Genomic DNA, 25,978 nt, shown 5'->3' with positions numbered 1-25,978 from the left:
ACACATCTAATCAGCCAAAAAAATAGTTTACTTGCAAGACTTTTTTCCTCCTTCCCTTTCTTCCTTTTTGCTGTTAAACCACTAAGTTTTACTAAGCCTGAAGTATGGGGAACAAGGAGGCAAAATTGAGAACTACAAAAACATTTGCCCTGTGATTTTCAGGCCCATCCCCAAATCTTGACTTATCTCCCATTCCTGACTTCTTTTTCCTCTCTTCACTCCACCAAAAAATAAGAGCTTTGTACTTTATCTAAGGCTGAGAACAGATTTACATTACTAGTGGGATTTTACAGGTCCAAAGGAGAAAGTAATTCCAGAAAAGTCTTTTTATTTGGCCTTAGAGGTCTCACAGTTTCCCTTGGTTAGCCCAGGTCTTCGGCTTGCCTTTTTATGTTAAGTCTGCTGTTAATCTCTAAGAAAGGATGAGGGCATGCCTGCCCATATTGTAAAACTGTAAATACAACTGACTTATGAATGAAGTTGCTTTTGGGGTCACTTGAATTTTCACCAATTCATTAGTGAAACATTTACTGAGAATACTCCACTGTAAATGGAACCATAAGGATACAAATGATCTGAAATCTAAATCAATGAAAGAAATTTATCCATAAGGATCTTTGATGTTGTAAACATACATTAATCAATCAACTTCTCCCAGACCTCAGTGCTCACGAAAAGCTGTGTTTTGCTTTTCTTTGTGGAGCCTGTGAATATCATAACTGATCATGTTTCCCTCTTGGCTCTGTTTACTAGGGAGCTCAGAATAAAAATTTAGGCCCCCTTTTAGCAACTATGTAGGACCTCATGGTACGCTTTTCTATGTAACATTTTCACCACCCTCATTATATTATCAATTATTTATTTTACCTCTACTCTGATTTCTTTTTTTTTGTAGTTATATAGAAATATATTTCCTACATATTTATTAACAGTTGAATATTATTTTAAGCCACCTTAAATCCCTTACTTATGAGGTGAGGGCATAATCAATCAATCAACAAGTAATTGAGCATCCACTTTATGGAAACCAATTCCAACCATAACTTAAAACTTCAGTCTTGAGTATTATCAGGTTATATGCTTTATGAATTTTTATACTTTGAGCATCCGATTCCAATGATTGTAATGAGGTAAACTGTTGAAGTTTACATTACAGTACAGTTTGTGAAAATTAAGTTTTACTCTGTGAATAAAGGAATTTGATAGATAATTTCAGACAACATTCTGAAAGACACTTATGCCCTCATTCCAAAGTTGAAATGAAATGTGGGGGAGAAGACCTGCTGGGACTAAGGAGAAAAGTCGATGAAATCTGAGGTTGATGCCTTTAAATCCTCTTATATTGTAAACCTTTTGAGATACCTTTTAGGAGTTTCATTTTTTCTATCTCTAAAGCGCTTTTTTTTACAAATTTAGCTACTGCCCTATTGTAACCTTTTCCTTTGTTCAATAAATCTGGGGAACAAAAATACAGAGATGCTACATCCGTGGGTGGGATACAAAAATGAACCAAGGGATCTACTCACATTCACAAAGTTGTGCTGTTTGAACTTGGCTTTGAATAGACCTTAAAGAAGGATCTGTATATTCAATTGTACAGTTAATAAGTTAGGTCTTTTGCTTAAAAAGAAATCATAAATTTAAAAATTGAATATATGAAAACCAGCATCTTCTTACTTAATAATCTGTTCTTGTGGTCTCTACATCATCATATACTTATTTTATAGAAAAAACCAGATTTCTAAATTCAGTGAGTTCAAAGATTCAGTATAACTCCCAGGTATGGCATTTCTTTAAAGAATATCATCACACACTGATGAATTATAGTTAGGTAAGAAACTAATTTTTTGACTTTGGGAAAACTTTCGTCTAGACTTAAATGAGTGAGAAAACAGAACTCAATAGTGTCATTAAAAAAAAAGTGTTCTGACAAAAAATATCATCAAGTTCCCAATTCATAGAACTTCCTTTAGTCCTCTGTTGCTGTGGCATTCTGAAACTACTTTTGAAGCAGGTCCTCAAATTCATGCTCAAATGTTCTCCCTGCTTGGGTCTTTCTGAAAAATAAAAAAAGTTGCTTCCAATGAGACCACTGTTTTTCAAAAGTATCTCTGTTTGTTGGTAGGAGGGGAATGCAAGATTTCTCTCTCTCTCTCTTTTTTTTTTTTTTGAGACAGAGTCTTCCTCTGTCCCCTAGGCTGGAGTGCAGTGGCACAATCTCAGCTCAATGAAACCTCTGCCTCCCAAGTTCAAGCGATTCTCCTGCTTCAGCCTCTTGAGTAGCTGGGATTACAGGTGCCCACTACCACGCCTGGCTTTTTTTTTTTTTTTTTTTTTAAGTAGAGACGGGGTTTCATTATTTTGGTCAGGCTGGTCTCAAACTCCTTATCTTGTGATCCGCCTGCTCTGGCCTCCCAAAGTGCTGGGATTACAGGCATGAGTCACTGCACCCGGCCGATTTCTCTATGGACTTGAGCCATGATAGATAATTTTACTGAGGAGTAAAGACCTTCTACCCCAAAGCAACAGGGAAAAGCCAAGGAAAAAGGTAAATCTGTTTTGTTGGATGACTGGTTAAAATGGAAGCACTGAAGTGATTTGTGTGGGCTAGGTTCAGAGAGTAGCTGAAATTCATCTGCGTACCTCGGGTGATCCATTATAGAACCAGGCACAGGAAATTCTTAAAAAGAAAGAATAGGACATAAGTTCCTTTTTAGCTTATACTGAGATGAAGAATAAGTGCTGTCAGATAGAACTCAAAACCTTGGGTGGTTCTGGTAAATAAGTAAAGTAGAAGGCATACTTTGTAATCATTTTAATCACAAGTAGGCATTTTATCTTTATGATATCTTTATATATTCTTTTGTATAATATTTATATTATTTACATATTATCAAAAAAGTCATTGAGCTATAGAAGTCACCTATAGCTATAGCTAACGTTTAAATTATCTGATCTCACTTCACTGATTTGGTTGGATTTGATTTTCTCTAAAATAAAATCTCTATGCTAATCCAAAAGGTTGGCCATTTTGCTTTCCTTTGTGTGGATTACATTCATTTTTACTTCTCTTCTGCTTCTTCTTCTTCACAGTTCTTCAGTTATTGTGGTTTCTCTCCTCACCAAGTCTTATCATTTCCATGAACCTTATTCAAACTTCTTCCTTCTCTGTGAAGCCTTCTGTGATTACTAGAGTTCATCCTGAATTCTCTTTTCTTGGTTTCCACTGGTTGGTGAGGTAATAAACTGAGACAGTAATTTTTGGCTTGTTCTCACCAAATAAGAAAAGTTTCCTAATGAGAAGGTAGCTCCCCCTTCCTCCACCTGTAGGAAAGAACGCCAGGTTTTTGTATACTTTATAGGGTCCTTTGCCTGAGGGAGTTGTGGTTTCAGAGCCCATTAAGCCCTAAAGAAGAAACCTTAAAGAGTTTTCTTTACTAATCTCTGTTCTCTAAAATGAATTATTAACCTGGGCCCCTTCTGGGGTGAGGAGAGTGAGGTTGATTGATGCTTTGGAGTTTGAGAATTGGATAGCACTACTGGAGAGAAAATAGCAAGGTCTCTACTTGCATACAGCTCCAGTTGGGGTAACTGCTTGGCACACTTCTGGAGGCTGGACATAAAAAGGCACTGCTTTGAGAGGAGCAGTGATCATCTGAGGGCTGGGCCAATGGTCAACAGCAAGGACCACTGTGGAGGGCATCTGTAAACCCAGCTAGTGCAGTAGTGCTGGCAGTCAGAAGGACCAGGCTCAATGGCATCTTTGTGGGGTAGTCAAGCAATGTCAATGATGGAGACCATCATGGACTAAGGAATTAGATTTCACTGAGTCTTGTACCAATCTAGGGATGAGAAGGGAGCCCCAAAACTTGGCTGTATTTCTTGCTAATTTGGTGTCAGGGGCCTCAGGTTTAATTTTCTTTAGAAAAATAAGGGAGTTTTTTGTACCTGAATGTTGAGGAGTGTTGGGGAAGTTCACCTGAACTTCCTATACGTGTAATACCTAAGTTAGTTCTTACCAATGTATTATTGTCTCTTCTCTTTCTTTTTTCATTTGTGTCTGTCTTATCTCTCTAAGACTCCAAGCCTCCCAAAGGCTAGTATCTTGTCTTGTTGTAACCACAACTACAATGACAACTACAAATATATAACTGGATCGCTCGTTGTGCCCAGCATGTTTCTGTATAATGTGTGGGTTCTATGTGACTGCTTGTTTGGTCAACTCTTCACTACACTTCACAAACATATTGACGATAAGTGGGAATCTCAGGCTGCAGATTTACTCTGAGATACGTCTATGTGATATGGTCCCGAGAGGGCTTTCCCACCCTGAAGTTCTGTGTAATGCTCTTCTTCTTGTCCTTTATTTCCCTACCTACCCACAGTTCTATTTTCATTATGAATTTAAAGTCCAAGCAATTGTTTTATGTGTTCACTCAGTTGCCCACAAACTCTGCTCATTCATTTATGATTTCTGACACATGCCATGCTGTCTCTATCTCCTTGATTCAATTTCCCCAGAGAGACAGCTCACTGGGTCCCCATGTCAACAGAGGATTCAGAACCCAAAGCTAAGCCATACTTTGTAACAAAAAATAAGAAGAGATAACCAATCTATGATGTGATAGAAAAATGATCGGGCCAAACTCCGATCACTTTTGCCTAAGTTAGGGAAGCTACCCTGCTTGGTAACAGATGTTACAGAAATACCTATCAATCAGCATTGATAACAGGGTATTTATATGTACGTTAACAGTAGTGTCAAGGATTGTTTAGAATATTTTCTCTTGGTGGCCACTGGGTGTCCTCATTTACAAAGTAAATATGCAATATTTAGTGAAGGTCACTGGAGAGAATAAAAGACACTAGTTTTCTCTTTGGCCCTTCACATACTGGGGATACATTTATTGCTGAACTCACAACCAGGTTATATATTAGTACAGTTTAAAAACCTTCAGGTCAAACTGTTAAAGTTTATAACCAAGAGTAACTTATTCAGGGTCCAGACATGAATTTAAAAGGCTGTTTCCTCAACAGAGGGGACTGTGATCAGCTATTAGAATGAGCCCTTATTCATTTGAAAATTGGCATGGGATTTTGACTATCTGCCGAGAGAGCCAGCAGAGAGGAGCAGAGAAGGTCTTAATTTATTCTTGAAAGAAAAGAGAACACCAAATATCTCCATGGGATATTTGTTAGATTCTGTTTTTATCTCACCTTTTCTGAAAACTAATTAAAAATAATAATGAGAAAGATAAAATATGTCCTTTGCCTAGGAAACCTGAAATAATGTGAAAAACATTACAATGAGCTGGGTCAGTATACTGATTATCAAACATTTCACATTTGAAGACAAAGAATTAAATTATTCCTTTGTGAACCTGTTATCCCACCTGTAAAGTGAAGGTGTGTATGCTTCACAGGGATGTTGTAGGGACAAACAGAATATGAGGCACATAAGGTTTCTAGGAAGAGAAACTGTACATGAGATAGATTTAGAGCATTACTAATATCCTAATTGTGGCTGAGTCACCGTTGTGTATGACTGGTTCCTGCTGGAAGACAGGAGTCAAGGCCAGAGCTCACACAGCCAACAAATATGTACTGATTTGCTGCTCGCAGGCACTGAGTGTGACACACTGCTCAGCAATCACTTAGAGCTCCCTAAAGTGGTATTTTGCATTTCTAGGATTGTCATTGTCTCTTAAATTTATACTTATATACATCATTGATGAGGTTCTTCCCTTGCATGGCAAAAAGAATTTCTGCCTTCCTCCAATTCAAGATACAGGCCTACTATTGAATATATAACAATACAAGGCCTTCAAATGTCATACCTAGCCAATTAGCTAATCCTTTCCCAAAATAAACTTCACTGTAATATTTTTTTTCACTAGCATACATCCCCAGCTTAATTATTATTCTCCGGCATGTTATTTCAGTACATAAATTATCAATATGATTTTGTGTTAAAACCAACAATTTGACCAGGCATGGTGGTTCACACCTGTAATCTCAGCACTTTGGGAGGCTGAGGTAGGTGAATCACTTAAGTATAGGAGCTTGAGACCAGCCTAGCCAACATGGTGAAACCTTGTCTCTTCTAAAATACAAAATTAGCTGGGCATGGTGGCGCATGCCTGTAATTCAAGCTAGTCAGGAGGCTGAGGCAGGACAATCACTTGAACCCTGGAGGTGAAGGTTGCAGTGAGCTGAGATCACGTCACTGCACTCCAACCTAGGCAACAGAGTGAGATTCTGTCTCAAACAAACAAAAAACTCCCAACAATTTATACAAACAATACCAGGGAAGCTAGGAAGCTCTATGAGTTATCCCTGCCTTTCAGAGATGTTTGATTGTCTTACTAGCCGAGCTTAACAGCCTTTTCTGTTTTTAAAGGACCACCATGCATGCCTCTAGTACGGCAATCTCTAACACTTAATCAACAGTTAAATCTACAGCAATACACAATAGCCAGGTCACTTTCACCCTGAGATTATATTAAAGGCTCACAATATACTCAGAGTGTATGGAAAAGTGTCTCATTTCTTCTCAAGATCCTTAAATTCCTTGCCTTTATAGTATTATCCAACTCATTAATTAGTAGACTCATTTTTCAATGACTGTAACCCCACAGATACGCATCTGCAGAGCCCTCCTGATTGTATTTTTACCCTTGGCCTTTTCTCCTTTTAGTTTCCTCAGTGTGCACCTGCAATTTCACTTTTAGAACTTCTCCAGGCTCGGTGGCTGAACACCACACAGCACAGGCTTTATCTGATGTGCTGGCGCCTGGTGTGGTCTAAGACACACTGGTGTTTTGTTCTTGAAGTACAGGACTGATGTTCTGAAACCTAGACTCTAACACAAAGGAGATCATTAGCTCATTTTAAGTGTCTCTTTTCTTCCCTCCCAGCCTCCTCCTACCCACCCCAAAACTTCCTTAGTCCTAAGTACTGGGAGCAGATGGCAACCATATTCCAAAGCTGAGTATACACAAAATAGTGCCATGGAGAACAGAGTGGCTTCAAAGTTAGCCTTTCTATTCAAGTGGGATGGCGGGGACTTCTGGAGGAGTGAACTCATCTCTCATTCATTTAATCCTCTATTCATTCAGCCAGGAATTTGTTTTCCTACACATCCTTCTACTGTCCAGCCAGTTGAGGGAGGGTGGGCATGAAGCAACTCTCTTGAGGGCCCTTCCAGCAGGAGGGCACTAAGATTCCTATGCCAAGCTCTTGTTTCCCTGGGCCAGCTCTGCCTGCTGCTGATCAAATCATGCCATTCCCGTAAGACGAGCTTGGGAACACAGTGTGTGGGGGGTGGATTTCTCAAGAACTGTCTCCTTGCTAGACTGACAGTCACATGCTGTATTCCCTAGACAAAGATGAGACCCAGGAAAAGGATGAAACAAGGAGGAGGATGTGGGGTTGCAGAAAACTGTGCAGGATGTTACAGCAACGGGAGGTGGGAGTGGGAAAACCTTTCCTTTCTGTTGTTTCAAGGTTTGCTAGAGCTTTTGCCTAATCATCTGTTTGAGCATCTTGAAAATAAGTATCTATTTCCATGATATCTATCAAAAACAGGCACCAGATTATACCACAAAGTTGACCTGCCATATTGCTATTAGAATTAAAACATGTAGCAGCCTACATTCAAAAGAAAGCTTTTCTGTTTCTCCAGCATAAAAAGCAGAGGGTATTTGTGATACACTGTTTTGTAGGTCTGCTGAATGAAAAAAAAATCATTCAGTAAAAAATTAGTACCTGTATTTTCACAAACGGGCAGAATGCTTCCAAATGCACTACACCATTCTTTTCACTTCATTCTTTCTACCACATTCTTGTATTCATTCAACAAACATTTGCTAAGCACCTACCCCTACTCTGTGTAAGCACTTTGCTGGGTGCTAGGGATTCAGCAGCGGACAAGGTAAACAAGATTCTGCCCTCCTGAATTCTGTCACCTGGCCAAAACATTTAACAAGTACACTGCTAGAATGTTATTTGAGGAAAAGGAATAATTCATCTTACCTAGTATTTCTTCTGCATCTTTCTTAAACATATTTCTTGAAGGTCCAGACTCCTTTAACTAAGAAGTTCTATCTTAAATCTTTCTCTTTCCATTGTTATATTCATTCCTTTCTTGGCTACAATGTTGAGAGTTCAGATTGCAACTGCTATCATTTCTGGGGGGAATGGGGGTGGGACTGTAACCCTGAGAATCCTTGCTTTTCAAACTACACATATATTTTCTCTGTAAATATTGTACCATCTAATTTGCGTCTTTGGATTTTGTTGATTAGCCATCAACATGTGATTTAAGGAATACTGCATATGAGATGCAGAAATCATGACTCAGTAAGTTATTATTTTAAAGCTCTATTTTGGGATTTATACAGACTTGTGTACAGTCTAGTTTGGCTTTCAATCTAATCTGCAACTATTACTAGGAGGCTTGTAGATCAAGTTCCATACCCATGTGTCTCTGGAATTCTACAGTGAAGCAGAAGTGCTCAGGAGTTAAGAGAAGCAAACGTCCGAAATTATCTCCACGCATTACCAAAAACGGTGGGCACCACGGGATGGGGAAAACTTACCAGGTATAATGAGCCAGTGACTGTTACTGAATTTCTTAAGATTATACTTTTCCCAACTACTGCAGACTGCTTCAGAGTAGAAGAAGGTAAGTAAGCAGGGTGATTACAAGCAAGCCTCCTCGGAAGTGAAACTCATTTACTCTTCTAAGTTTACCTCTATTTTAAATTATTTCAGACAACTCTCAAGCCATCAAGCCGACTGACTTTCAAAAAAATAAAAGATGCATTTCTTTACTTATAAGTATTTGTCTTTGCAAAGGGCTCTCTGATACGGTAGCACAGAAGTTTGCACATTCTAAGGATCTGATGTTTTGCCCTCTTTAGGCATCCCGGCTGGAAAGAGCTACGGTGAAAGGGCACCTAAGGTGAATGGACAGATTGTAGATGGATGCAGACAGGAAAATGTGCAGATCCTATAATGTATTCTGAGGTAAGACAGCACACAAATCCATTCCCTCTAATTTGAAAATCTCTCTTCTCTTTTTATTTTTTTTGAGACAAGGTCTCACTCTGTCACCCAGAGTGGAATGCAGTGGGATGATCATGGCTCACTGTAGCCTTGACTTCCTGGGCTCAGGTGATTCTTCCACCTCAACCTACGAAGTAGCTGGACTACAAGTGTACACCAATATGCCCCGCTAATTGTTTTGTAGAGACGGGGTTTCACTATGTTGCTGAGGCTGGTCTTGAACTCCTGGGCTCAAGCAATAAATCCACATTGGCCTCCCAAAGTGTTGGGATTACAGGTGTGAGCCAACATGCACAGCCTGAAAATCTCTCATTGACTAGAATGCACTTGAAGACAAGAAGGAACTTAATAGGTTAACAGTAGAATGTAATGCTATAATGTTAATAATACTCTAACCCTTCCCTATACCAAGAGGACAACATTCAGAGAGATTTGACACTTCTTTCAGCCCCAGTTTCCTTGTCTGTAAATGGGGTGTTTCGTAAGAATAAGATTATGCATATTAGTCCTCTTTCATTTTTAGAAAAAAAAAATACAAATGGGGGAATAAAAGAAGGCAAAAAGATAATGGAGAAGTGTCCCAGTCTACTCAGGCCTGAATCCAAGAAGGGACAAGAAAAGGGGCACTGGCTTTTCTTGAAGTGAAGGAGGTAACTGTTCTACACACAATCTCTTCCCACAGATCTAGGGCTTTTCAGCCTCAGTCACTCTCAGGGGGAAAGGATAGGGACCTGCAACAACTCTCAGTTAGGTTGCATCAATTTTAGTTCATATTACTATTTTCAAACACTTAAAACTGTAGCTGACACTCAAATTCCTGGAGTGCTGGCTGTTTTTCTGGTGCTGCTTTAAGGGCTTTACATATAGTTTTCCATCGAATCCTTCTAATAACCCTATGAGATGGATACTATTTTTATTCTCATTATGCAATTATGCACATGAGGAAATGGAAACATAGGGAGGTTAATTAAAGGCACATAAAATGTATTCATAGGCTGAAGTTCACGTTAAAAAGAGCAAATAACTAGACCATGGGGGTGAGAAAATATTTTCTGAATATTGGAAAATAACACACAGCCCCAATCTTTGTCCATTATCAACCTGTTCAAGAAATAGCTTTAGTTCTGTTCTCATACCTGCCCCTGCCCTGAAGGCATGTCGGAGGCCATCAGGAGCCACTCTGCATTGGGTTGTTCACAGGGACCTCTCCTCCTTGCTTCTTAGTTCACTCTGGGGGGCCAGGTTTGAGGATGCAGATTCTGATTAGTATAAGTCCTGAGGAAGTGGCTTTTTCCTTCTTTTAGTTCTCTGACCCCAGTGTAACAAAATCTTTAAACCTGTGTCCCAGAACAACACACAGGAAAGAATATGAAGCTCTAAAAGAAAGGCCTGGTCATGGTACCAGTGGAGTCCAAGACCTTCACGTCAAGAACTCCTGCTCTGGAGCAGGGCTGGGAGTGGGGGCACGCTTTGCCCGTATCACTGCCCAGTGAAACCAGGCCTGCTTTGCGGTGCCTGTTAGCACGTCAACCCAGGATTACTTAGGCCACTTCAGGAATCCCAGGATCTAGTCACCCATCTGGGACCTTTAGGTCAGGAATAAAATGGAATGGGCTAGATTTCTGAGCGTTTTATAAAAACTGGAAAAATTCCATTCAGGCCTACATGTAAAGACCTATAGTATTTCCCTGAGAAAATGATGTATCCTTTTCCCTGGGGTTAACTTCTAAAAGTTTTAGTTCAGAATTTGCATGTGTCTTTTCTATTAGACACAGAGTTATCTTCTGTAGTTCAAACTTATATGCACTTTTCTTTCATTATCTCCTTTACATCTAAATATCTGGTTAAGATATGAGGCAAAGAGATAATCAGTGATTATATAGGAAAGAAAGTGATTATAGCAAAAAATTTAATGACAAAGTTAATTCAATTATTGCTTCTTGAAATTCTTTGTGTAGTATTCTACATGCCACACTCAGCTTTCTTAAAAATTCTGTACTCTTTGGTCTCATATCTTTGTATAAAACTGATAACCTGACCAAGCTAAAACCAGTGAGAATAAATAAGTAGGAGGAAACTCATTTTTAGAACTGGAGAGGAAAGGAAAAAACTCCTCAAGGTTGATTTTGACATCAACTATAAATTCATTTGGCCTTGTGAAATTATAAAGACTCATGTGCAAAATTCTTCCATGTGATTGTTTATATAATTTTCAGTAGTGACAAAATAATCTCCTTATTTAGTTTTACAGGTAATTTAATAGTAGAACAAAGTATCATTTGATTCAGTTGGTTCCAGATCACCATCCTAAAGTAAAGGTGTATCAGATACTTTGTGAACAGGTGGGATTGGTCTTTGGAATGTCTTGGACCATCACAGAAAGCAGCATACTTTAAGTAAACAAATTGAAACCTACCCTCCCCACCTACAAATAATGAATTTGAGGATGTCTCATGACAATGAAGGAGGACTTGAGAACAACACATAGGTTTCTTATTAGTAATTACAGAGTTATCGGAATTGGGCATATCATGAAAGTAGTACACAGAACATGGCTTTTAAAGAATTACGCTTTGTCATTTTAAAAACCATTGTTTTAAAAAATTATTTTAAAAATTGTTAGGATAATTTAAATGTTCAAAGTATATGACATCTATCCTCTGCTTAGTGTTCAGAGATTACTGAGGGTAAGGAACTGAGTGAATATTTGTGAAGTAGTAATTCTTGCAAAACATTGTTTCTCAATAAAAAGAAGAGAAAGCAATGTTGAGAAGTAGAGAAAGAACCAGTATAATATAATTACTGCTTCACTGGGCTTGGGTAGTGCCTTCAAATTCCTTTCGCATATATTTACCATTCCAATTGCCCTGTGAAATGGAAGATCTAATTCCCTCTCACTCTGCCTATTTAATTGCAGAGTCTCCCTTAACACTGGTTTTTCTCAGTCTATAATGGGCTAGGAATTCTTGTATCATAAAAATATTCGTTACTCCACTTTTGAGTTACTTATTATTTCTTTTTAAAACATTAAAACTTTTTAAAAAACTACTTTGTAATAGTTGCTTTCCCATTTATCCTATGTTTGCTCTTGAACCCCTCTTTATGGTATTTTTTGTGACACATCTGATTCTGCTTTCTTGACAACAATCAGGAGGCCAGTAATCCCAAAACCCAAGGTAATCTTTTCCTAGGTCTCTCCCCCTCGTTGGTGTCTGTGCCACCTGATACTGACCGCTCACTCTTCCTCTCTCTGATGGTCTCTCTGCACTATCCTGGTTTTTCTCCTATCTCTTAGACCCCTCTTTTCTTTTCCTCTATTTATGCATTCTTCATTCTCTTGCTTATCACTCATGTAAATATTTCCCAAGGTTTTGCTTTCCCTTTTTCTCTCAACAAAGACCTTTTGACGTTTACTCCCATATCTATGGCTTATAGTGTGGCCTTTTGGCCAAAGGGTTTGCTAGTCCTAATCTCAAGCATTCCTGCTGTGCCCCAGGACCCTGTTTGTAACTCAGTGTTAGTTGTCTCCACTGGGAACACCTATGGTAGCTCATACTCAGCACTATATAAAATGGAACTCTATTCGATTCCTTTAAATGCTTTTCATCTTTCCTTGATATCTTGGAGTTATCTTTGATAACTGCCTTTGTTGTAACTAACACTCAGCTCCCAGAGCTGTCTACCCTCATCCACAAAATCTGTTGCACCTGGATCCTCCCCATTCCTCCTGTTACCGCCCCCTTCAGGTCACCAATAGTATGAAACACTGACAGTGCTGTCTGGACCCTCTCCTTCCTCCAGTTGCTCCTTCTCACAACCAGGCTGCCAAATTAGGTCTTCCCAAAGTCTTGCTCATGGCAGGCCCCACTTAATACCCTTCCACAGCTCTGCAGCAGAGTGCAAACCCCTCATACCTAGTCCTAATGCTTCATTTCCAGTCTTTCAAAAGAGTTCAAAAGGAGCCATCTCTAATAAACCTAACTAGATATTACTGTTACCTGGATTAAAATATACTTTACAAACTTTCTAAATTCTCAGATGCTCGTGATGTGAGGACATGTATTGTTTTAAGATTCTTGGTGGCGGTGTGTGTTTTTCTCCACCTTTGTGTCCTCACAGAACTCACTATAGTGACAGGCACAAAAGATATATTCTATACATACTCACTGAGTGAGGGAATCAATGCTCTGGTGGGTCTGTGTGTATGGGGACATATCTTTAACCATTCTGCACGGAAGTTGTTTGTGAATGTTATTTGATCTTCTCTACAAGACTCTAAGTCTCTGAGCCTAGGACTCCAGTTTATAAAACTGCATCCTGCACAATACTTAGCCTGTGGTCCTCCACATTGAAAGCATCCACTATATTGATGGATGAATAGTGCTGACTCTCTTCTGTTCAGAAAACATAAGTTTTTCCAGAAGCAGACTTAGTAACAGGCAGCATAAATGGTGGGAGAAAGAGCAGGGTTCTGTTTCTGACTCTGTCACTCATTATGCTGGGAAACTTTTGTTATGACACTTGCATTATTTGGGCCTCAGTTTTCTCATGTGTACAATAGTGGGTATAGACCAGGTAACCTTTAATCTTGCAGCGCTGATAAAAAGTTACAACTGGTACACATTCCTCAGAGAGAACAAATGATTCAGAGGCAGAAGAAAAGCAAAAAAGAAACTGCCCCCCCCACAAAAAAAATAAAGCATTCTGCTGATGAAGTAATAAGGTACGTGATTATGGTACCTAGTGTGAGGTGACTGGTGGAAAGATCCGACTTGAAATTTCCTTAAAGCAAGAAGTCCTTAAAGAATCCTCACGCCTGCTCTCAATCAATCGTAAATATTCCAACTCGAAGGGCAGTAGTGCATGTGGCCTCTTTTATTGTAACTACGGATGTGAGAAGTCTTCACAGATATGGAGAAGCACTAATTTTATATAATGAAATTTGCCCTGAGCAGAGGAAGCACACACGAAACTGTCACTAGCAGCTGTAGATAAGAATTAAAGATGTATTCCTGCATTGGATGAGATGGCAAGATGAAGAACAGAACCCTGAAAATCAGCAGTGGGCCCTAACAATTACATGCAGACAACCATATCTATGCACTGTTTGGGAGAGCAATATGACACAGTGTAACTTGAGCCAATGGGCATTGAGACCAGACTTGCCAAGGGACCTGGGAGGATTTCATAAGAGGACAGACTGTTAGAGTCTGGAGGGGCCACAAGTCGATGACACAGTTCCAGCATGACACCTGTAGGTGACTCTGGCTCCATGAATGAACTTCTCTCAATAATTAGTTATTCTGAGCCAGGTGTGGTGGCTCATGCCTATAATCCCAGCACTTTGGCAGGCCGAGGCAGATGGATCGCTTGAGCTCAGGATTCCAGAGCAACCTGGGCAACATGATAAAACCTCATCTCTACAAAACAAACAAACAAACAAACAAACAAACAAACAAACCTCAAAAAACTAGCTGGATGTGGTGGCGCGCATCTGTGTTCCCAGCTACTCAGGAGGCTGGGTGGGAGGACTGCTTGAGCCCGGGAGGCAGAAGTGGCAGTGAGCTGAGATTGCACCACTGCACTCCAGCCTGGGCAACAGAGCTAGACCCTGTTTAAACAAAAAAGAAAAAGAAAAAGAAAATTTATTTTGTGATTTACTGATCAAAATCATCATTAGGACCTTCAGAATACTTTTTTTTTTTTTCTTGAGACTGAGTCACCAGGCTAGAGTGCAGTGGCGCGATCTCAGCTCACTGCAACCTCCACCTCCCGGGTTCAAGCAATTCTACCTTAGCCTCCCAAGTAGCTGGGATTAGAGGCATGTGCCACCACACCAAGCTAATTTTTCTACTGTTAGTAGAGACAGGGTTTCACCTTTTGGTCAGGATGGTCTCGATCTCTTGACCTCATGATCTGCCCACCTTGGTCTCTCAAAGCGCAGGGATTACAGGTGTGAGCCACCACGCCCGGCCCCCTCGGAATACTTTCTTACTTCGACTGGCTATGTGGAAGGAAGGGTGCTTTTGCCTATCAGAAAATAAGTAAGTGTCTTGCTTTATTATATATTTGGAAAGCAAATGTCTCTAAAATGGACATAGGATTTAGCTGAGCTGAATTATAACAACAGACAATGTTACCCAAAAACAAATTTTCCCATGATTAATATGAGGCAAAGAATAAGAAGGCCTCAGTGTCATAACTGAACTGTTCTGTTTTCTGAAAACTCTGCGCTCTCTTTATGCCTCTATGGTTTTGCTTCTTTCTGTTCCTTCTGCCTGGAATGCCATTACTTCTGCCTTCTACTTTACAAATGCCCACTCCTTTATGATCCAGTTCAATGTCATTTTTGGTGTGGAGCTCTTTCCACTGCAACAGGCTCTTTCCTCGGGGGCTCTGTAGCATTTTGTGCATACTGGAACACTTTAATTCTGCATTTGTATTTACCCCATTATGTTCCAAAGTGTGAGGATGGGGTCTTATTCCTATCTTCATCCCTAATCTTAGCTGAGGACTTGGTGCAGAAGGAGGATCTGATAATGTTTGATCAATGACTGAATTAATGACTAAAGGAATGAATGAATGACTACCAGAAATTACTGCATTAAGTGACTATGGGAGAAATCCAATTAAATTGGTATTGTAGGGAAATAACAAGCTTTGTAAAAAGAGGGCCAATTTTAAAGATAGAGGTAGATTTAGATACAAAGTTTGAAGACCTGTGCTTTTTAAAAATAAGTGTGTCCCCAAATATACAAAGTGGAAACTCTGGGAAGTTAGAGCAAATAAAAAAAAAGAACTGGCCTTCCAATGTGTAAGTGCTGAACTAAGCACTAAAATCTCTAAATAAAGGGTATAAAAGGTAACGAAAAAATTCCGAAGAGATTATATATCAATGAACTAAGAGGCAGAAAGGTGACTTTTTAAAAAGGGAAAGACTATCTTTGTATGACATGAAATCCACATTTGACAGATTACTTGGCAATGAAATGGCAGAAAAACAGTTTAAATGAAAAGATAAATCTATAGTTCCTTACAGGACATAGAATAAAGCAGAATGCAGAGCACTCTGGGGGCAACGAGAGCACTTAGTTATACCAAAGATGCTCTATTACTGCTTAACTGATACGGAATTTATTAGAAAATTAATAACAAGCCATTGGATAGTGACTGTCTGTGGTTGTTATTCCATTCCATTTTGGCTATATTTTCTCTGCAAATTAGTGTGACCCTAAAATGTTTTCAGGATTGTCCAACTTGTCCTAAATTCCATAAATAAACTCTTTCAGAGGATGCTGTTTTTTGCCATGTCTCTATTACGGTTCTTCACAGATGGACCATTTTTGTCCTTCCAAAGTCTAAGAATAACTCTTTCAGTTATCAAGACATACCAAAATCCAGTTCAGCTGCTCCTGTGGGATTCCAGTTAGTTTAGACACATCTGCTGAGATACATGCATTTGAATCCAAATGAAGCTTTTGTTTGATTATACATTTTGAACATTTATGGAGGTTTTCTAGGGCCAAAATGTTTTTCATTTTTTGGCACACCAAACAGAGATCTTCAGTTATAAACACTGCCTTCTGAGCACCTCCAACAGAAATCCAATCTTTTCATGTGAACAGGTGCCTCAGGAAGTTTTTGGAAGGTTTTACACTGAATCAGCTTTCCGATTGGAAACTTTCTGAACATGCAGTCAAATTTGCCAAAGAGACCTTCAAACTTGCTTGAGCAGTTTTCACTCATACAGACATACATTCACACATAGAGACAGCCCAAGTAAAAGCAAATCAGAGCCCTGTAAAACCGAAGTATGTTTCTAAAAGGTTAAATATCATACGCAACCAAACTGAACAAAAAGAAATACACAGCAGGAGACAGAATGAACAGATAGCAAGAGGTTCTTCATTGAGCGTGTCTCTCTTAAAGCCTTACCTAGAGTTTAAGCTATACATCCTTTTAGAAAAGTTTTTTATCTCATTTGGTTTCAAATATATACTCAAGCATTTGCATTTTTAAACACGGCACCATAGAGTATTGCTACTAACTCCTTTCACTCACAAACCCGTTCAAACATTATTTTGAAACACTTCCTTCTCTAACACAAATGGGTAAACCAGATTTAAACATAAAGGAAGAAACAAAATTACTCTTTAAGTCAGAGGTTCTTTAGCAAAGTCCTCATCTTACCTGATTTCCTATAACTTTTACTTTCCAGTTTGAATACAGCATAGACTAAAAAGTTGTTATAGAGTAAAACAACTTTTTAAGCCTTATGCCTATAAGTTTTTACAGAGTAAAATCACTCCCCCAGTGGGCATGCCTGGAATTCAAGAGGAAATCTGCTTTCAAGTTGTTCTTATGGCCCTGAACCAGATGCTGTAAGGTGGCCAGAAACCTTTGTCTACACCCACTTAGCAGATTTCTGGCTCGTTATCAGGGACTAAAAGGTTTATTCGCAGAAATGAATAATTTCCTTCAAAATATCCCTTACCCTATTTACATGCTCGCATATTCCTTCCATTTTGTTTTCCCCCTACAGCTTTACTAAGGGAATTAATTATCTGGAAGAACGGGAACATACAGTAAGTACATCTGAGTTACAGGATGAGACACAGTATGTCATCTATTAGGCCTGGCTAAGACCAGCAGCTGATGCTAAATGGGAAGGAACATGCACCAAATGTTTTTTAATCACAAAGTTAGTAATTAATTGCTCTTTAAAATACATTTTATGCTTCTTTCTGTCTGTGTACATGAAATGCACATTTATTACATGCCAAAAATTACAACATTATGGTTTAAATGTGACTGGCACGGAAGTCCGGAAATCAGAGCTAATGTTCCCACAGCAACTTTAATTCTGTCCGTGTGCACATGTAGAGCTATAATAGTCTTCCGTTTCAGGATAATACGTATAGATGGTTTTGGGAGGGAAGCTAAAGACCCATATCCTCAACTGTAGTTACAGGAAAAAATCAAAGGATAAAAGCTGTGCTCCTTTCCACATACGTGGATAAAAACAATGTCCCCACACCCAGTGTTGTGTAATCAGGGAATGAAAGAATCTGCTGTGATGCCAGCACTCAAGGGGACAGTTTCTGTTGCTGTGGGAACCTGAACTTTGCATTTCCTGACTTTGGGGTAATTAAAATGTCAGCCTTAATGTGGCATTAATGGAGTTTGCCATAAAAATCCTCTGTTTTGTTCTCTAAAAAATTGCTTAAAAGTTCAAAATGAGCCAAATGTACTAAAAATTTTAATCACAGAGACTCGGGTGGGTGAAGCAAATGGTTGGGAGCGGGAGGCCAAGGAAGGCGGATGGCAAGAGTTGGAAAAGGAAGAGCCCACTGGCCTCTGTGAGTGTCCAGCCCCAGCAGAGTGATGCTACAGAGCTAAAGTTAAACCCACCCACACAACAGTTTGGAAATGTGTAAAGGTTCAATGAAAAATAAATAAAAACTGTTCAAGCGTAAGTGCATCTTGGCAAGGACACAAAAAAATGAGACAGTCTGATGAGGCCGGTGTAAAACATGGGAAGGTGAGTCACCACGGATATCAGCTCGCAACAAAAGAAAGACATCAGAATAGGTGGATCTACAGCAGAAGTAGGGAGGACGGCCACAGGGAGCAAAATCACTTCTTTCAATGGGAGCCTTATTTGGGGGAAAACAAAATGGAAGAAATATGCAAGTAAAAGTTCTGGTCGCGTCTATCACATGTATATGACTGTGATGTGCTACAGCTTGATAGCTGTCAAGAAAGGTTTTTCATATGGAGAGCTTCGTCTGCTTTACTGACTTGGTTTAGTTCTGCTTAAGCATTTAAAGGGAGCACTTGGCTCAGCTCATACTCAGCCTGTTTAGTGGGGAACTGCTCTATCAAACACCTAGGGTGTTTTTTACCCTTCAGATTCCATAACTCATCTTAATGCCTTCCATTATCACCATGTGAATTTGCTTACCATTAGATTTTTAGCAATGGTGAAGAGATGATAAGCTAGGGGGTAATGGGGGAATACTGTTAAAAGGAAATTGTGTTAGTAGGTGCACTGCAAAGCAACATACATTTTAGCAGCAATATTAACCTCATCATCTCACAACAGAAAGCATATCTCAACTATATTTCTTCTCGTTTTGAATACTACTGGGATCTTTTGCAAAATTTGAAGAGGCTCAGGAAGTCAAATAGCCAACTGAGAATTTAGGGGGTCAGACTTGTCATCTCTGCTGGAAAACACAGCCCGTGTCCTTCATATGCAAAAAAGATGGTGGGTTACCCAACCATGTCAGTTTACATGCAGAGCTGACTTTTCTTTTGTGGGGATGCTTTATCCATCATGTTTTACAACCCAGTCACCAATATGAGTAGTTGCACATTTTCAAGATGCCTGTTCAGAGCCAGGAATGCCATCTTTGGGCTCAGAACAGAGAATTCCAATAAGAAATGCTCTCACAATGAGAGTAAATCCATAAACACCCCTCAGTACCCAAATGAGTTAACCACAAGCGAGTCTTTCATCTACCTGGGTGTCAATTTTCTCAGTTTTCTCATCTGTAAATTGGGAAGGATCATACTGACAGGAAATGGGCATTAAAACATGACTAAGAATAATTTTGCTAAACACATGACAAATAAAAAGGTGCTATAAAAATTCAGGCACTTGTGAAAGCTTGGAACACTACACACTGGTGGAATGTTTCTGAAGTTAAAGAGACTAACAAGTCAAGGGCACTATTTTTAAATGCCCCAAATCTGTTAGTTCTAAATAGGAACTGAATATTTTACCTTAAAGAAATTAGGCTTTTAAATTAATCTATGGTAAGAATGACATTTGAAAGTAAAAAAAAAAAAAAAAAAAAAAAAAATCCTCTTGAATGCAAGAAGAGCATCCAAAAATTTTAACAGCTTAAAATAAACCTTTTTCCTGTCTTCTCTCAAGCAATCTCCAAATGGACAGATTTCTGTGAATCTTTCCTAAAAACAATTTTCTTCTAAGTGTAGGCTCAAATCAGGACAAACTACAATCCAAATATATTTGGAGGAAAGTATAATCAGTTTAAACAACAGGTTGGAACAGAGAAGACTTACACATCTTAATGGCAAAATCAAACTGTCTAAAAACAGCTGGAGATCAAGTTTCTCCTCCTGGTTTGTTCTTCCAACTGAGCTCACATCCATTGGCTTCCCCAGGGCCACCAAGTAGATGTATGGTGACACCACACTCGCGCTGTTCCTTAAACTTAGTTCATGCCAATGCTAAGGCCTGGCCAGAGGATGCTTATGATAAAGCACAGTAAGTGAAGCCCAGTGCTTTTTCTATTCAGCAAAACATTCATTTTTGCTGCAACAGAAGATTTCTGGGCTAAGGCAATTCTATGTAATCCACACCCATAAGGTGCGGCAGAAAGCCAGGTAATGAAGACTTGCGTGTAGAAACTCCAGGCCCTTCACCACAGGAACAGGTGATTTTCCTGGTGGGAAGGGACAGTGTGCACATGCCTATTGGGCACTGTGCCATGGTACTTTCCAATTCTTTCTGTCATTACTATTACGCTGGAGATTGCCAGGCAAGAAGGTCCAAGGATGTGACGATTAGGATGGTCCTCAGGACACAGTCCCTGCTTCTGCCCCCTGGTTTCTCTACAGAAGCCGCAACTTCGACTGTTTAAATCACATAGGCCACAGAGATTTGGCTCATGTTACTTCCCTTTTCATTTTCTAGTGACAGTTAGAATATGGTCTTAGCCCAACCTTAAGTAGAACAAGCTCTCTTCACCCCAACACTGGCCCCAGGTCATTTCCCTCTCTTTGGAGATTATCATGATGAAGCAAGTGGAGAATGGAATCTCCTGGACCAATCTGTCTCTTGCCTTCTTTGCAGAATGTTATATTTGTTCTGTCAGAAAAATAACAATAAAAGATTTAGAATCTCATTTCCTAATAATTTTTGTCTTTGTGGACAAAATTTTATTTTTGAAATAAAACTCTGTGGGTCTTATGTTACTCATTTTTATTAAAGAAGAATATGCCAGTTACTTGCATGTTACCAGACATCCTTTATGGAGATCAGTTCAGAAGAGTTGTTGGGCATCTTAAGACTAAAAGGAATATTCTTTTGGATTCGACTCCAAAGTTATTTCATTCCTTTCCATTGTCAACACACATGTTTCTTTTTCTCTGAAGTATTGGGTTACATTTCAGAAAAAGAAAAAAATCTCCTAAACGTGATTTATCAACTTGCTTAAAATAGAACTAGAAGAAGTGACTCCCAGATTAGTGGGAAGATGGCAAAAATAAACAGCAAAGAAGTGATTTCAATAGCGACGATCTCATTAAGCTGCCCATTTCCAAATTTAGCCCTTAGGCAGTTTTTTTAATTAAAAAATATTTTTAACCTGGATTCTCATTGGCTGTGTGAAGTCTGGGTGGCTTCTGAATTCTTGGAAGCCATTCTCTTTTCTTCTGTAAATTTATGCTATCCTTTAACCACTTCAAAATAAATTAAAAACTGGAAAGACAGAAATTCAGCCAAGCTACATGAGACTCCAATAACTAATGCAAATCTGACTTGTGTTATGTAATTTCAAAATGGATGTTTCCTTGTGTCTAACTGGCCTTCTGAGGTCCATGTTTGGTTGTTCAATTTAGTAATTATGGAAGTGCCATTATCCAGATCAAGAATAAATGAATACCAGCAACAAAACTTCTTTTTCTAAGTTAGTGCTATGAAAAGAACGTGGTTTATGTAATTAATTAGCCTTTTAAGGCCAAATGGCATGTCACCTGGCTTTTAAATATACTCTAGCTTTGAAAACATAGAGATGTTGGCTGAATGAAAATGGTGGCACGTTACTTTTGGCTGCCTGAGAAGACCAAATGCAAACGGCTTGCTCTGAAAGTAAAAAAGCCAGAACCCAGGGGAGAAGCACTACTCCGCACTGCGAAGACACCATCACCTTAGTGGTGTACTCACAATCAGATGACCCGGTGTGAGCGTGAGAGTTTGTCAGTGAATGTGTTGAGTGGATGAGGGCTGGGTCTGGAGACAAAACAGCTTCAAAGTTCAGGCAGGGAAGGCCCGGCTTGGCGCTGGATCCACCCGGCTGAGTAATCTCATTCTCCTCAGATGCCTTCTGGTTTTCAGCTGTCTTGGGTTTCTTCCTGAAAATAAACAAAGGGCCCTTTGAAGGAACTGACTGCATATTTGGGAAAAGGCATTTTTAGAATCTGTTAAAGATAACTTGATTTTTTTTTTTCTGAAGGGGGATGGGAGGGAGTCCAGTATGTCCCTTGTTTTAAAACAAGCTGATTCTTGTTTTTTTTCCCTCCAGTAATGGCCTAACTGGGAACACATGAAAGCATATGGGCCAAGCAAACAGCACCACATTTGGACTCTGTTGGCTGCATAAAAAGACCCTGTCCCAGAACTTTAGACAGCTTGAGCTACGTATGGCTGACATTATCCAAGAAAGCATCCCTCTTCCCCCCTTAGGAGTTTTAACATGGTCTGGAAAAATACTAGTGGAAGTTTTACCGTTCTAGCATTTGTCAGGAAGCTTAGAGACAGGACTCGTGGAGTAATGGGAGGAGCACTGGACTGGGAGTCAGGAGACTTGAGCTATGGTACTAGCTGTGCCTCTAACTTGCTGTGTGGCCTTGGGCACCTCACTTCACCTCTCTGGGCTTCAGTTTCCTCATCTGTAAAATAAAGGGCTTGGATTAGAAGGCCTTAAAGGTTCCTTCCAACTTTAAATTTCTACTCATGGAATACATTATGGAACATTCAACTTTCTTGCTTTTACTTAGATTTTATCTTAAATAAATTTCAAATCACAATTTAAATTTGCAGCCTGTACAGACGAGAGGGTAGTGATGGGAGGTTTCTGTTACAGTAGCAAGTGAAAAGTGAAAAGAAGAGCTTAGATTCTAGTAGCTGAAGAGGGGAAGGTGTCATGCAGAGATTTTTCTACTCCAACTCTTTATTCATCCTACGTCTAAGATTTTTGATTTGGTGCATCGTCCTGGAGTTTAGGGTATGACTGTGTGTTTGGGACACGAGGAAGAGAAGGGTGAAGGGAATTAGAAAGTAATTGTTACTAATTGTTATATGGGGTCAGGAATAGGAAGTAAAACAGCACAGCTATCAGTCAGCTCAGGTCTCCTCTCCCCAGGACAATGCAACTGATATGAAATTAACAAATACTTAGCTTATACTACTCGTACCCTAGACCACAGCCAAACTGGATTATTATTAATAGTTTCTGAACATTTCTCCAATTCCCTTGGATTTGTGTCTTTTTCTATCATTATGTGGACAGTGACCAGAAAAAGCATTTCTTTTATTTGTAGAAGACTATGTGTGGTACAGAATTTGTTGTAAGTAGATTTGTTTCCATGTTTCCCTTGTTTCTATGAGCATGGTAATGGACTTGTTATGCAGAATATTTTGTATTTAAATTTGTTGTGCTGGGTAGTTAAATCTGCCCTCGCAGAATATGGTGTTATGATTAGTATGCTGTGTTTTCAGTCCAACAGGTTGTGAAATAAAATCTGTTTCTTCAGAGGGCAGGAGGCAGAGATGGCATGATAAAGATTAGAATAGAAGAGAGGCTTTCAGATATCTTTTTCAGTATGGAGGAAGCCAATAGAAGAGAAGCAACAAATTATAATACCTTATCAATTGTTTTTTGAATGGTGACTATGGGAGTAACCCCCAAATCTTGAGTGTCTACATGGACCCTGAAGGAGCTGGTATTCTGGTTTTCAGTCTAAAGATGTAGCCAAGATCGAAGTTGCTAAAGCCCAACTCCTTTACTATAACCAATGCTTTCTCTGAGGTCCGTATCTCTATCACTGTTGTCTACCACCAGGTTGGAAACCTCAGCATCACTATACACCTTCCTCTGCCTTAAAGTCAATTCATCAATAAGTTCTTATAGTTCTGCTTCCTTCGTATTTTTTTTCCACATCTGTGTTTCCATTCCAATTTCAATGCAATCACCTTACTGCTTTTTATCTAGTCGATTGTTTACTAACTGGCTCTCCATCCTCCTTCACTCCTCTAGTCCTGTTTCTTTGCATTCACTAAATCTAAGATGACTACATTAGCCTGACACTCAAGGTTGGTTCCGTATCTCCTCTAACTTTTCTCATGTGTCCTATATATTGGCCATACTGGACCCTCAGATTTCTTGAATATCCTCCAGAACATCCTGGGAGTCTACATTCTGGGGTCTACATCTTTGCTCAAGTTTTCTCTTGCTTTGAATATCCCGTATTTCATTGCTGCCCTGTTGAAATCATACTTATTATCCTTCATACTTATTAAATGGTGTCTTCATCTTGTAACTGTCTTGATTCCTCTCTGCCAGATAGGACTTCATTCCAAACACTGAATTCCTCCCTAGGTCTTTCTCTGAAACGCCTATGCTCTTTTTTTTTTTTTTTCTTAATCTTATTTCACTCACTCAATTTTATTTCAATAATGGCTATTTATGTGCATATCCCTCTTGTGAGACTGTAAGCTCTCTGAAGGTAAGGAAATGTCTTAGTTATTTTTGTATTCCTTGTGTTCATCTATTCTTTCCTTCTTCCTTCTCTCCTGTCATTCATTCATTTACATATTCATTTTACAAATATTTATGATGTCCCCATGATGTGCCAACATGGGCTAAAGAATAAAACAGGCCTGGATCCTTCCCTCCCAGAGTTTACTGCCTTGTCTATACTATTAAGCAGTGTAGCTTAGACAAAGCTGTCATTCAGTAATTGACTGTGGACAGAATGAAAGGAAGCTGAAATTAAAGTGTATTTTAAGAATAGTCATAGTCTGAATCCCAATGAAGTTTCCTACTTTTTATGCAGCAAGGTAGCAAAACTACCTGACTGGCTGCTTTTGCTTTAAGTCGATGAGGGGCATTTAATAAGAGCAGGACTATTTTGCTCAGTAAGGCTAGGCTGGCCCTCACGATTCATTTAAATATAGCGACAAAACAGTAATGACATATGTCACCTAGCAGAAAAAAATGTTTATTTTTGATATTCGTAGATAGGGCCTAGGATACTTTCAGATGTGTACTTCAGAAAATTAAGAAAGCTTTCTTTCAAACATAAAGACATAGCAAAACCACCAATATATTACTCTTTTATTTTTAACACTGCAAAAATCATATTGTTCTTCATATCAATGCCCTTGTTTCCTTCCCTAGATTCGCTCTTGCTTCCTGACTGACATCTTGTACCACATCCTCCTGTTGCCTCAATGATCACTTTGGGAGAATATTCATAGCACAGAGGCATTGGAGCTACCTCTATAAACAGGAAATGTTAAAAACTCAACCTTTTTGGCTTACCCCCTTATTTGTCTTATGTCACTTTACTTGCCCTTATACCACTGGGCTGTTTCCCAACTGTCCAGGTAACAGAGAACTGCTCACCATCCTCAGAGGCAATTCATGTCCTATCTCACCCTTTCTAATGGTTCTCTGGACTCCTTTTTCTGGAGCTGAGAAACCCTAAAATATAGCACTCGTTTATGCCTAGACATGCACAGGTGCTGTGAATTGACCCCATTTTTGCACTTCATAGTTTATTAAGGAGGAAAGAATAAGTCCTGTCATAATTAGTTGAAAATACATTTTGAGGCTCTGTAAAAAGAATTACAAACATGGCACATCTGAGGGCAAGTCTTTTCAAGCCTCTGTGGCGATGCACTATTCCCTGGAGCCTTTAGAGGGCAGCAGCACACTGGCTGACTCCAGCGGATTTCAGAGAGGCAAACTCCCGACCAGAACCTTCCTCCTGGTCACCATGCCAAAGGTTGATTTGCCAGGCTCTGGCCTCTCAGTCTCTCTTTTCAGTTCTCGTTCTCATTCTCCTCTCTCTCTCTCTCTCTCTGTCTCTCTCT

At 39.4% G+C, this 25,978-nt stretch overlaps 1 protein-coding gene across 40 annotated transcripts in view; it reads right to left on the bottom strand.

Annotated features, from left to right (window-relative positions):
• ZBTB20 (zinc finger and BTB domain containing 20) overlaps positions 1–25,978 on the bottom strand; it is an 811,121-nt gene that overhangs the window by 21,320 nt on the left and 763,823 nt on the right. For 37 of the 40 annotated variants that reach the window (XM_050781935.1, XM_050781939.1, XM_050781938.1 and 34 more), the window contains 2 exons: positions 22,607–22,770; positions 22,046–22,233 (listed from right to left, as the gene is read on the bottom strand). In XM_050781935.1, coding sequence (XP_050637892.1) covers positions 22,046–22,233; positions 22,607–22,617 — 199 coding nt within the window. In that variant the 5' untranslated portion in view covers positions 22,618–22,770. The other 3 variants (XM_050781963.1, XM_050781962.1, XM_050781961.1) reach the window with 3 other exon arrangements.

This window comes from Macaca thibetana, chromosome 2 (genome assembly GCF_024542745.1).
Source record: "Macaca thibetana thibetana isolate TM-01 chromosome 2, ASM2454274v1, whole genome shotgun sequence".
NCBI classification, from domain to species: Eukaryota; Metazoa; Chordata; class Mammalia; order Primates; family Cercopithecidae; genus Macaca; species Macaca thibetana.
This window is presented reverse-complemented; position numbering and strand designations above follow the sequence as displayed.